A 13,549-nucleotide genomic window follows, 5' to 3' on the forward strand; every position below is an offset into this window, starting at 1 on the left:
TAAATACGTGTGATGTAGTACTAATAAGAGTGTATATTTTGTGTATTTAAAGTGGAGAGTTCTAGGAATGTTTTTGCTGACATTTTAATGTGAAGTTTTAGTCTGGGATATAAAATGGAAGATTTGATGTCCTCAAATGTTTGAATATGTTTACTCCTATGTTTTACATTTAATTTTCCAAAGTAAAACATTTCAGTTGAGGATTTTATTAGAAAATAAATAATCATTTAGCAATATCTAGAACCTGTAATAAACAGTGCCATAAAGCTTATAGGAAAATGCAGGTCAGATTCATAAATATTCATGTGTTTACTTTCAATACAGTCACTATGTAGTTTAATCTCAGAAAAATCTGTTTTTCAGTCCAACTATGAGATCAAATAAATACTGAGGAAAAATAGTGCAAAATAAAGTATAAAGAGCAAACAAAATTATTACTAGGATATAGAATTTCTAGGTGCCAAAGCATTTGCCAAGTGTCAGGTCTATCTGTATCTGGTCAGGCCAAGAGACCTGAAGGGAAATACTCAAGCTTCAATGTAAAACTGGCTTATGAGTTAGCCACTCAATGGAAACTACTATTAGACTGATCAGACTATCTGTTCTGTGCTACTTTTTGTAGCAGGTTATTAAAAACTAAAGCTAAATCTCATTTTTCTATGGATTTTTTATAATGAAGGAACTTGTATAAGCTGCCAATCAACCATTTCATCTAAGCATTTTCTAATTCAAATTTACATAAAAGGAGGGTAGTTCAAAGGGGAAAAATAGTTATGAAGTTATTACAAACCAAAAGATATGCATGGAGATGTATAGAGGTGGATGGACAGATGGATGAATGAACGGATAACTATTCCTAGAACTCCTGTACATCTGCATATCTGTTTTTTTTTAAAAAAAATTGTGGTTATTCTTCCAAACTCAATTCTCTTGAATGATCTAAAGGTATTTTCTAAGTGGCTAAAGTGCTTCATTTAGTATAAAATTAGAATAATATACGTTGGGCTTATTTCTTCTATTATTAATTTTTTATTATTCATAAAAACTAACATGTATAAACATTGACATAGTTGGGCTTATTGCCTGATAATTAAAGAGAATTATATTTGTGTCAAATGTACTATTTTAAAATTTGTTACTTTCTTCGTAATGTTAAAAAGCAATATTTGAATCAATGTGTGGTATAGATTTTTGTAGATTTTTCTACTCACTGAGGCATGCAGTCAATACCTAATTTCTCTAGAGATATACTGCATTTAACATATTGAGCTTTTTTAAATACTTCAGACCTGTGCATTGAGTCTATAATACCTATCTTAATTTGACATCTTTGATGACCATATAATACGATACCTAAATTGTATTTTAAGTGTCCATTTGTTTACCTAATACATTCAGTGTCAAAGAAATAAATACATTGCATACTTTTTTTTTTTAATTTTTGCCAATTGCTATGGTATGTGAAATCCAAGTCTTGTGTTATTTCTTGCATGGTTTCATTTCACTCTAACACTCTAACTTACAAAATATATGTGAAATAAACTGAGAATGTATTTTCATGCTAACAAACTCGAGGAAATGATGTGGTTTACACAATACTTATATTCTTAAGCAATAATTCCAAAAAGGGAATCAATTTTCCAATTATAAAATATTAAGGACCATCAAAATATTGATATGCCCTTTTAGATCTGTTAGTAAACAGAATAATACACTGTTGATTTCTTCTTTGATGTAAATTTGACTGCTGTAAATTATCTTTGGTTAATATATAAATAAACAGTAGTGAAGTCTATTCCTTCTGTATGGCATATACCCAGTTTTTACATTTAAACATGGCTTTTAAAGTCTTGATATATGTCTTGGCCTTTTGGTCAGGTTAAGAATACACATTGGCCAAGTCTAAGATACATTTGCTTGGCCAATGTATCTTAGTGACTTTTTCCTAAGTTTCACATGGAAAAAACTGGGACTTAAAATTTAAAAGGTACTGAAAAACTAAGAGAAGCCTAGGTTTAATATTTTACCTGAAATAGGACACATTGCATCCTAATATTTCCTAATATCCTTTTCAAAATTACAGTAAGTCATGGTCACTATAAAATACTCTAGATCTTTACACATCAGAATTGACGAAATAATGAGTTACATAGGTTATCACTTGGAAAACTAAGAATACTTTAAGTTTGTTCTGCAGTAGTCACCTTTCACTTTGTCAGGTGAGCATCTTATTCAGATGTTTTCTGCTTTCTTATTGTCTTAGCACATATATTAATATTTTGGGCATTTGAACTCTGCTTGATGGAGAAATTTTCAAGTTCACTTTATTATTTCCTACAAAACCTTGCTTTTTTCATACTCCATAATGTTACTCTATATAAGAAATAAAACTAAACAGAAAACTTAAGGCAAATAAGGAGATTAATCTTGGAATTAACACTTAGACTTTTCTTTTTTCCAATTCCTCTTTCAGTCCATTTGGTGAACTGGGCCAGTTAATTTTATTCCAGTTTGTCTTTAGACTAATGACGAGTTTGCTAAGCTAACTTATCTGTTGTTCTTATACCAGTTCTAAAGGTCCATTTATCACTTTATAAATAAATATTTTAACTAGAGATCCTTCTGTATTGGATTGAAATAAATTGTTTCATGAAAGGATAGTAACATGAAAAATTTCATCAATGATGCAGCTTAGATCTCAGGATCTTCCACTTATTTATTCCTTGCCCAAACAACTATATTTGTATCAGAATGTCATATTGCTGTAAGTTTACATGCCTGTTTCAAACACCTCCCTCACTGTGGAAGTTGTGTATGTAATGTTGTTTGAATGATATTAAAACTAATGATGGAGGCAAAGTAATAATATTATTTTTTTTTTTGAGATGGAGTCTTGCTCTGTAGCCCAGGCTGGAGCACAATGGTGCAGTCTTGGCTCACTGCAACCTTCGCCTCCTGGGTTCAAGCAATTCTCTTGCCTCAGCATCCCAAGTAGCTGGGATTATAGGTGTGTGCCACCATGCCTGGCTAGTTTTTGTATTTTTAGTAGAGATGGGGTTTCACCATGTTGGCCATGCTGGTCTTGAACTCTTGACCTCAGGTCTTGAACTACCTGCCCACCTCAGCCTCCCAAAGTGCTGGGATTACAGGCATGAGCTACTGTGCCCAGCAGCAAAGTAATTATTAGATTGAGCACAGGCTTTGGTTTCTGAAAGACTTGGATATCAGTGCTGAGCTCTGTTAATTTTTGCTCTGTGGTATTGAGCAAATTATTTAACCTATCTGAGACTCCATATTGTTGTAATTAGAGCTAATAATACTTATTTTAAATTGTTTGAAAGATTAGATGAAATAATAAAAAGCAGGTAGAGTGCCAGGCACAGTAGCAGCTCTACATAAAACACATCAATTGTTTTTAATTATGCATTCTATTCTCAGCCATTTCTAAAATTTTATTTCTAGTTAAATAGAATTTAAATCCCCACTTGTGCTTGTTTCTTTCTAATTGTTTTTACTCTGAAAATACTTGATAATTTAGAAATGTTGAACAATTGAGAATATAACAGGCTTTCAACAAGAGTGATGTATATTGCTTCATATTAGTAAGTTCAATGTAAGTTAGATGCTATTAATAAATAATATTTAGAAACTAACTTGAGAAAGTTAGAAATAACTAAATCTCATTACAGTTTCAAGCAATAATAAGTAAACATTTCATTTTATGACATCTATATGAAAATGTATTGTCAATAATCATATTACCAAATGCCACTGAAGAACCCTATGTATTACAATAAATTGTGCAAATACGTGACTCAAAAACAAAACAATGCATAACATATTTTCTATTCAAATGAAAATATATGAAAAAGAAATACATTGCACAGTATCATCTGATTTTAGAGCTGAAAATGTAAAATGTTAGTGGCAGGGCTAGAATTGGATCTCATTCCTAGTCCAGAGCTCTCTCTATTTACTGCTTCACTTAACATGTTTTAAAATGAGTTTGAAAATTGTATAATTAAAGAAGCAACTTTCAAATTAAAAAAAGATTTTTTTATAGTTAGACATTAATAGTCCTTGACTATAATCAGTTCTTTGTGTAAATTATACATGTACACATAGATTCTAATTATTGTCTAGAATATTTGTTTTTAATTAATTTAACAGGTATTAAAATTACTCCTCTGTGTACAGTAGATGGAAAGAAGACAATCATTGGGAAAGTTGAAGATTTTAACTTCACCAAATAAGTCAGACTTCTCAATTTGTATTTCTGAGAGGGAATTTCAATAGAGGTATATACTCAAACATTTTTAGTCCCTCACTCTTCAATGTGGGGAAAGGAAAGGGTGGCTATTGGATGTTCTTTTTATCACTACATGCATTTATGTAGGACTTATCAGAAACAGTGGTGAAACGCTTACCTAACCATAGTTGTTAATATATATGTACAAAAAAGAAAAGATTGAAAAATGTGATAATGTATTTTAATTAGGTAAGACCAAACTATAATAGTGAAGTAAAGTTAACTCTCAAAGGGCTATTTCAAATGAAGATCAGTTTATGAAAGATTGGCTTCAGAAATCTAAATGACTTGTCATTACTTACAGCTTCATATCAATTAATCCCTCAGTTGGGGGGTAGGGGGAAATGGCTAGGAAGGTTCAATCTATTTTAATTCTGATTGTTTTTCCTCAAAGGGCCTCTTGTGTGTAGCTTGTATCATCCAAACAGGTGCCAGAATATCATTTTTTGAAAATTAGAGGATATGAATTTTTTTAAGTAACGGTAATCGGGAATTGCCATAATGGAAAAGGGACTCGTGAACACATCTGTACAAATGGAACCATTCCATTATTAATGGGAGATTTATTACTGAAGAAATCACTACAGAACAGTGTGGTAGAGATTGTGTTTTTATTTTAATATGAAAGCCAAGTCTTGCATTAGGACATTGTTGAAGCTTGTGCGGAAAGTAAATGGCACCCATGGGACTGTAGCATTCTGCTAGATTGAAGGGCCTTTAATAATCCAATACGCTAATAGCAGTTAAGATCGAGTGTAAGAGCTAATCATGTCTTCTGCTTTTATAATAACTTATACATGGTAACCAAAAGTAGTTATGATGTGCTGGCCTCATTGTTCTTAGTAGATGACTTTTCAAATTAAAAACTAAGTTCACTGAGTAACTTTTCAGAGTTTATTTCATAAAAGATAGTAAAATAGGATACCTGTTTACAGCAGTTTTAATAGCCACCTACTACTCTTAGGAGATTATATATCCCTACACAGATGAACATTCGAGTAATGATAGAAATGTAAATACAAGCCTGTTGTTTTATAACAATTTTGAATGACTATAAAATGGGTTTATCTTATGAGTATTTGCTAATGTTCGAATCATTATTTCAGTGGTTTGTTAATAAGTTCGGTTATATTTGATGTTTCCTAGGTTTCATTGTCCATCTTCTCATATAAGGCACTTACAAATATATGTTAAATTATGAAATTAGTCTACAGCATTTAATAGCTTGATATAAATGATATTTTTAAGGGCCTGAAAATGTGCTTTTAATATATTTTTTATGGAAAACGATCTTATATTAAATTTTGAAAGCCTCTGTTTGGCTTCAGAGTCTACTCCCCACCACCTCTCCCCCCCAACCCCGCCTCCAATGCCATTGCCTCACTTTTATATCGATATGGGACCAGAATTTTAGCTTGCTGCTGCTTATATCCATAAATAATATTTATAAAATTGTAGAACCCTATATCCAAAGCAGTAGACATATTTTTATTGTATTTTCATGTGATTGAAAAATCTTGAGACAGACCTGTTTTTTGATACTGCACACTAGATGGCAGTTTTGTCATATTCTTCCAATTTCAAATGCTGCTAGTGTGAGTGGAACAGGAAAGGCCATCAGTGTTTAGTCTGCACTCAGAGGGTCTCTGCATGACCAACGCAGACCCTATGGACTTCCTGGAACATATGTTAGCAATTTAGCTGCAGACATTTATTTCTTTGTTTTACTGCTTGGCTCTTTGAGAAAGTGTTGGTGCCGGGTTATGGGTTGTCTGGATCATGTCAGAGGCCATGGGGATCAAGTTCATGTGACAGGCCAGACTAAGGAAAGATGAAGTTGGAGGAGGTGAGGAAACTGACCCTTACTTTCAACAGCATCCAGTCGCTGCCTGTCTGTGGACTGGGGCCAAATGCTTGGACGTTTAAGTTTTATTCCAGCTGAACAAACAAAACACTTTGCCCATTTGGCTTTTTCATATTTCATCAGTAGTAGATCACCCAAAGATTTCTCCATTTCTCAATGACTTGCTTATCCCTCGTCTTTCTCTCTCATGCTTATTCCTCTAGCCCTGTCCAGACGAAGTGACGTTGAGATCCTTGGCTACTGCATGCTGCGGTGGTTGTATGGGAAACTTCCCTGGGATCAGAACCTGAAGGACCCTGTGGCTGTGCAGACTGCTAAAACAAAGTACAAATTTTCAAGTATTTCATCATATACTGCAGCAGGTGTGAAGGGATACATTAAAGGGAGCTAACGACACAGAGAAGATTGACATTCACCCAACATGACAACCAAGGCAAATTTCTTTAGTTTGAAAAATATGTTTTAAAAAACCAAACAACTAACACATAAAATCCATTAAGGTAACATTATAAAAAGGCACGTACTTGAATTACAGTGCAAAATATAAAGTGAAATGTCTGTTTCTTTATGTGGTATTTTCCAAAGCTTAGATTCTAGGTGGTAGTCTTTTCAAGGAAGAGTATTTTAAATTAACATTGTATAAGTATGTTGAAGTAGTCTGAGCTTGGTATGATTGATATTAACTGTGTAAAACAGCAGTGTGAAATGGGACAAATCGGGCTTATATTTTTCAAGTGAAAGCAACGTACCTCTTATTTCTGTCTTGGAGGGAATATGTTTTGTTTCTCAAAGAAGAAACAGTTTTTACATGAGCTATTTATATGAGATAATCTTATAGCCACATAAACATTTTTAATATTCTACATTCAGTTTTTATTACCTGGATTCAGTTAGCATAAGAATTAGGTCAGACTAAGAACAGGGTGTTTTACTGTTGTACAGTTCTCTCACTGATCAGGCCTAAGAAAAAGTCAATTGCAGAGAGCACAGAATAACCAGTTTTTCATTATATACCAAGATATGCTCACCAGTAATTATCCACAGATAGCAAAAGCATCAGCTAAGCTAAGTTTTAAGTAGGACAATCACAACAGAAGAGTACAAAGCTAGGGGAAAATTAGCTGATTCATAGAAATCTCTTTGAATTCAATGTGGCATCCATTCTTAATAATGAGAAAGATTAGCCAGTAGATTCAGAAAAATGCATATTATGTTTGTAAATACTGATATATAGTATATGAAATGTTTCTCCACTTGGAATCTTGATCATCCTAGTCCCTTATCCAAAACTAAAACATTTATGTAAGTCCATATTAGTACTAAATCAGTTATTCACTGCAGTGATTGATGTGTTCATATTAATTCTCATGTAATATTTTTGAAATTATGGGTCAAGTCTAAACACCATAATGGACATATATAAACAGTTTTGGTATTTAATTTTACAAACCAGTTTACCTAATTAGAATAATGTAATAAAGTAATACTATTTTTTTTAAAACTAGCATTTTAATTCTAATGATTATATGTTTGTTTTTATTTAAATAAGACTAGTATGACTTGCTTTAGTTTTTTATCAATATGCATATACATATATATATATATATATATATATTCATTGTAGGTCTCCATAATGATATACTTATGTATATTTGTGTATAATAGGGTGTCATGTAAAATAATAATATATGCTAATAAATAAAGCAAACATTTATTTACATTTTGGAGACTCATATATGTTAATATCTTAATTTTCACTTGATTAATAATGTAAATCTATAGACTTGTAAAGCCAATATCATATTATGAAGTTTATAATTCAGATAAACCATAGACATTTTCAAACTTGTTATAGTACATAATCATAATTTATGTATAGTACATTTATGTAATTTATACAATTTATATAATTTAATATATATAAATTTATATAATTTATATAGTACATAGTCATAATTCATTCAACTTGCTGAGAAGATATGACACTGAAATTCCCCATAAGGGTGGGATTGTATATTCAACCAAGATGCTACATCTCCCTTATGCCTTTTATTTTCCTGACATAGTGTGATGATGGATCAATGTATGTATTGTTATTCTGCCTATGCCAGAGGTTGTGAGTCGCTTACATATATAAATAATTTTAGTTGAATGTTTTTACAGGTTGAATATTTCTTACTTGAAATGATTGGGACCAGAGGTGTTTCAAATTTCAGATATTATTAAATTTTGGAATATTTACATTACATTTAACAATTGAGCATCCTGCAAACCTGTTTAATCATGGGATAGCATAGAATATTGCCCAGTGGAGAACAATGCACATATATAATAATTAACTTCTCTCCAGTGGTAAATGCCTGAGGAAAAAAAAAATCCTGAAATTTCAGATACAGTGTTTGCATGAATTTTTATTGTTGTTTTTGAGAAAAAAAAATCATGATAAATATTACTACTTCTGTGTTTCTGCATATATAAACTTTGAGTTAAAGCATTTATATTATAATTCCTATAATTCCACCTTGTTCAGTATTGGGGCTTAGAAAACAATACCCCAAAGTGTGGTGCTTTGGCATACTGAGAACCTTTGAACTGAAAGAGACTGGATGGCCTCTTTCTGACCTTCTCCTGCCCTCTTGTCTCATCCCTTCACCTCTCCAGAAGAGAGTCATAGAAACCAGAATTCCTCTTCCCCAAAGCAGGTTACAGAAACTAAACCCCTGTCCCCTAAGCAAGGCATTAAATGTAGAAAGGTCACCCTCTTCCTTCTCCCTTGAAGACCCTCATTCCAAAGGGGTCCTGCCCCATCCCCAGGAGGAATAAATGCTACACACATCAAGAAGAATATGGACAAACTTATGGGTCCCCCCAACCCACTTCAGTACCATTAGATCATACCCTTTGTCCAATCACATTCCTGCACAGCTGTCTATTCTTCATCAAACCTAAGCATAAAGATAGACTTCCTTGGGTCTTTGGGTCTTCATTTCTGAAGTCTTCTGTGTCATGTAAAACTTTGATTAAATAAATTTGTTATACTTTCTCCTGATAACCTGCCTTTTGTTACAGGAATGTTGGCTGTGACCCTTATGGTGGGTAAGAAGAGGGATCACACCTTTCTGGCCCTACGTTAGTCTAGGTTACTGATATAAGATTAGTTTATGGGCATTGAGGGTTCTCCCCCATTTCTGCTTACTTTCCTATCTATTATAGCTGGGTAATAAAAAAAAAAGCATTGAAAAGCACAATTTTGGTGACCTACCAACACAGAGTTAGAGTTTTGTTTTCTAATCAAAAGAGTCACAGGGTTGAAAACATATTAATTGTGCATTACTTTGTTTTGTTTTAGTCTATTGGATGAGCTCCCTGAGTCAGTGCTTAAATGGGCTCCTTCTGGAAGCAGTTGCTGTAAGTCAAATAGTAACTTTTACTTTCTTAAGATTTACAGGTCACCACATTTGTTGCTCTCATTTGGTAGCTTTTGCTTAACACACCGGCTCCTATTCCCATCAGGGTGGAAAGGAGGAAACTTCAGGTTGCAAATAGGTTGCTAAAGAACGCAGTGTTTAGATCATCTTTAACATTATAACACAAGAACCTCAGAAGATACTTAAGTGGAGTTTTAGGCTCTGCTTAGTGCATTTCTCTCTCTCTCTCTCTCTTTTAAGATATCTATTTTGAGAATCATGCACCGGTTTAATAGTCAACCGTATCTGGTATTTCTAGAGTTAAAACTTTTCTGGTTTTGTTGCTCTGTATATTGTTGAAAGAAGATAAAGTCGAGCTAAGGAAAAACTGCTTTTAATCAGTCATTTAAAAAACCAAATCATTAAACACTTGAATGCTGTTTGGACCTGAATTATGCTGACTGAACTGCCAGCAAAGAAATTTTTTTATTAACAAAGGCATTTGATTTTGGGATTTGGAGGTATATTTCATAAGTGGTTTTCTCTTTCAAGTTAGTATAGAACTTTTTGGAATTTTTAGTTGACAGTGTTATCAATACATATTATATAAAATAGCAAGTCAACTAGGAATTACCCACATTCCTGTCATTTTTATATGCATACACAACACATTATTCAACACTAATTTAACAACTGAGTTAGACTGTCTTAAAAGAAAAAGCCAGTGCCCACCAGTGCCCACTATCAGGCTTGCTTTTTCTTAGAGACAGATAATCAGAGTGAATCTTGCTTTCTGTTTACATTGGGCAATCTCAAAGTTAGCTTTTGGGCTGACTTCTGAAAGTAGATATGTATACCGTCCTCTCTAGCTAAGGTCAAATAGCACCTGTTTCCACCTGGTTGAAAAGTAAAGTCATCTTAAACTTATATTCACAGCCTTTCTTTCACTAGAAACCAAAATTTTCATTTGTGTAGGAGAGGAAAGAAGAATAAGCCAGTTCTTCATCCCCCCTACGTTTTTGCAAGTCCTATAAGCCTGTCCCCACATGAGTCTTCTGCTTTCCCCTTTCTTTAGTACTTTTCTTCTGATTGCGGGAGCCACGCAGGGGAGATCCTCATTGGGGAGATGAATTGGAAGATGAAATATTTGTTTTCATAACTGTGAATAACTTGGTCAAAATGGTAATATCTTTTTGGCTAATATTCTTACTGGCATTTTTTTTTTTTTTTTTTTTTTTTTTTTTTTTTTTTTTTTTTTTTTTTTTTTTTTTTTTTTTTTGCAGTGGAGTCTCACTCTGTCGCCCAGGCTGGAGTGCAGTGATGAGAACTTGGCTCACTGCAACCTCTGCCTCCTGAGTTCAAACGATTCTTCTGCCTTAGCCTCCTGAGTAGCTGGGACTATAGGCATGTGCCATGCCACCACACCCGGCTAATTTTTGTATTTTTAGTGGAGACAGGGTTTCACCATATTGGCCAGGCTGTTCTCAAACCTCAAACTCCTGACCTTATGATCCACCCACCTCAGCCTCCCAAAGTGCTGAGATCACAGGCGTGAGCCACCGTGTCTAGCCCTTATTGTCATTTTTACCAAGTCATACAGTTTATGTTTTAGTCAACTGGACAGAAAGAAAGAAAGATGGGAAGATGTCATTTAAAAAAAAATTATTTATCTCTTTTACCTTTTTGTCACTCCTGCAGAGAAAGGACCTGCTCAGTTTAGGATTAGAAGAGAAAGCCCAGATGCCCTGAATTGTTCAAGCCAAATGCTTGTGGACCAGTGTATATTCTATCATACTCTATTGTTAGAGTTAAGAGTTGAGTCGGATGAGTAATCTAGAGGGGAGGCATGCCCAGTTTTTTTTCTCACTACAAACCATTTTATTGAGTCCATACTATTATTTATAAAATGCAGATTTCTATTTCTAAAGCACAAAATGTTGAAACTTTAATATTACATGAAGACCTCTTAAATTAGGAGGTTGTGCTTAGGAAGAACACAACCATGAAACTAAAAGGAACTGATGTACAAAAGTTTATTACTGAAACATTTTATGAAATAAAGCAGCCAAGAAGTTTCCAGCATGCATGTCCAACTAAGCAAAATAATAATAGCTTCAAAAGTTTCTATCTCTTGATTGTAATGATATGTCATATTTCACTGGCTTAAAAAGCAGATGATTTAAAAATATAATTTCATACTAAAGGCATTTTGCTTTATAGTTCTGGCAATATGCTAGTAAATTTTACAATGTACTTAATATAATAAATCCAAATCTTGAAAAACTAACATTTAAACCAGTATTATATCACAATAGTCTAAGCTTCAGGTTTGTAATAATAAATTAATAATGGAAATGGCTCTTTTTTATTTTCTCCCTCTCCTACCTCACTGGTACCTCATTTTTCCAAACCCCAGTCCCATGAAGGCTTTGCAGCACAGCTGCTATCAGCTGGTGGGGTGCCAGGAGTTTTCCATTGTCTTGTAACAGTGATTTGTTCTCAACACATTCAACTCTTTTCTTCATTTTGGATATTCTGATTAATGGAAATATGTACCAAACTTGGCTTCCCAATTTTCAAAGGACAAAAACCAATATTTACATTAAAGTGTAGTGAATATAATTTAACCTTTTTTTTTTTTTTAATCATCCATTTAGGAATTGGATACCTGCCAGTCCCTGTTAAGGGGCTGCATGAAGCATCAGTTATAAACATGGTGATAAAATAGCAGCACTTGCTAGTTAACAGAGATCTGGTTAACCAAATGCTAGATAACAGAATTTGATAAAAATAAAAAATTAGAGATGAGAAAAATAGGTTGCATAATTGCTACCGTGTCCTGGAAGAAAAACCCAGAGCCAAGAATTCACATTTTAATCACGTTAGCTTCATGTTCCCAGAAAATAGCTCTGGACTATCTAGTGTAAAGTGGTCACTCTGACTTTAATAGGGAGAAAGGGATGTTAACTATTCCTTTTGGAATTTTTCCCTATAGGGAGTGAAGCTCAGTGCCTCTGCAGTTTTCCTTTTGAATAGAGGTAGGCCTGGAGGGAAAGTGAAGGATTAGGAAGTCACTCCCGCCAACCCATGAGCTTCCCAGGTTTTCCCACCATGGATATAAGCAACTAAGTGAGAAAGTAAGAAGTAGTTGAGTTTGAGTCAGTAATATGTTTTTGAAAGGGAAAGCCATATCTAAACATCTCTGTGTACAAATGAAAGTTTTTAAATAGTATTTGAAATTATCACCACTTCTATTCCAATCTTGGGTTGAACCTCAATATGAAACAAATGCAAACTACAAATATTTTAATGCAGTGACGTTTGTAACTGTTGGTTACTAATTCTGTTTGTATTTAAAAGTTGGTAGTTCTTAACCTTTTGGGGGGAAGAGTAGTTACTGTGTAGTTCTAAGGGAACATTTCTTTACACTAGAGAAAAAATAAAAGTTGGCATCTCCTCATCGCACTGCTCTAAAAATCAAAAAGACTATGCCGAGTACCAGGCCAGCTAGGTATGGAGGACATGAGGGAGGTTTCATGCATTCTAAAGTCAATCTTCACTAACAACATGGAATTTAAGGTCTTTTCTAACTATACTGTTATAATCCCAAAATCAAAGCCTTAATTAAAATTTGCAGGTTTTTTCTTAGAAGTAAAGAGGTTTATAATAAGTAACACTTTAACTGGATTCTTAGAAGTTCTTAAAGTATGAAGTGTGGTCGATTGTATTATTTATGTAGTCCTTTAATAGTTGTACCTCATAAATCAAAATCACTATAATTATTAAAATGTACTTCCTCTCATAAGATCAGTGAATTGTAAGCATATCAACAAAGATATGTTAAAAACATTCCCATCTTGTCTTATCTTTTCAATTCTGTAGGTCACTATATTTCAGTCATTTTTTAATATCATTTAAAGTTCTTTTCATTGAATTGTTCATTTTTAGTTTCTTCAAGACATTTAAGTG

The 13,549-nt window shown here is 33.4% G+C and overlaps 1 protein-coding gene across 5 annotated transcripts in view; it reads left to right on the plus strand.

Moving 5' to 3' along the window:
• The window catches only part of VRK2 (VRK serine/threonine kinase 2), a 109,171-nt gene that overhangs the window by 75,913 nt on the left and 19,709 nt on the right, over nt 1-13,549 (plus strand). For all 5 annotated transcript variants that reach the window (XM_017544967.2, XM_017544964.2, XM_017544965.2 and 2 more), the window contains 2 exons: nt 6,377-6,497; nt 9,523-9,581. In XM_017544967.2, coding sequence (XP_017400456.1) covers nt 6,377-6,497; nt 9,523-9,581 — 180 coding nt within the window. The remainder of the gene's footprint in view (nt 1-6,376; nt 6,498-9,522; nt 9,582-13,549) is intronic.

This window comes from Cebus imitator, unplaced genomic scaffold, assembly GCF_001604975.1.
Source record: "Cebus imitator isolate Cc_AM_T3 unplaced genomic scaffold, Cebus_imitator-1.0 Scaffold175, whole genome shotgun sequence".
Taxonomy (NCBI): Eukaryota; Metazoa; Chordata; class Mammalia; order Primates; family Cebidae; genus Cebus; species Cebus imitator.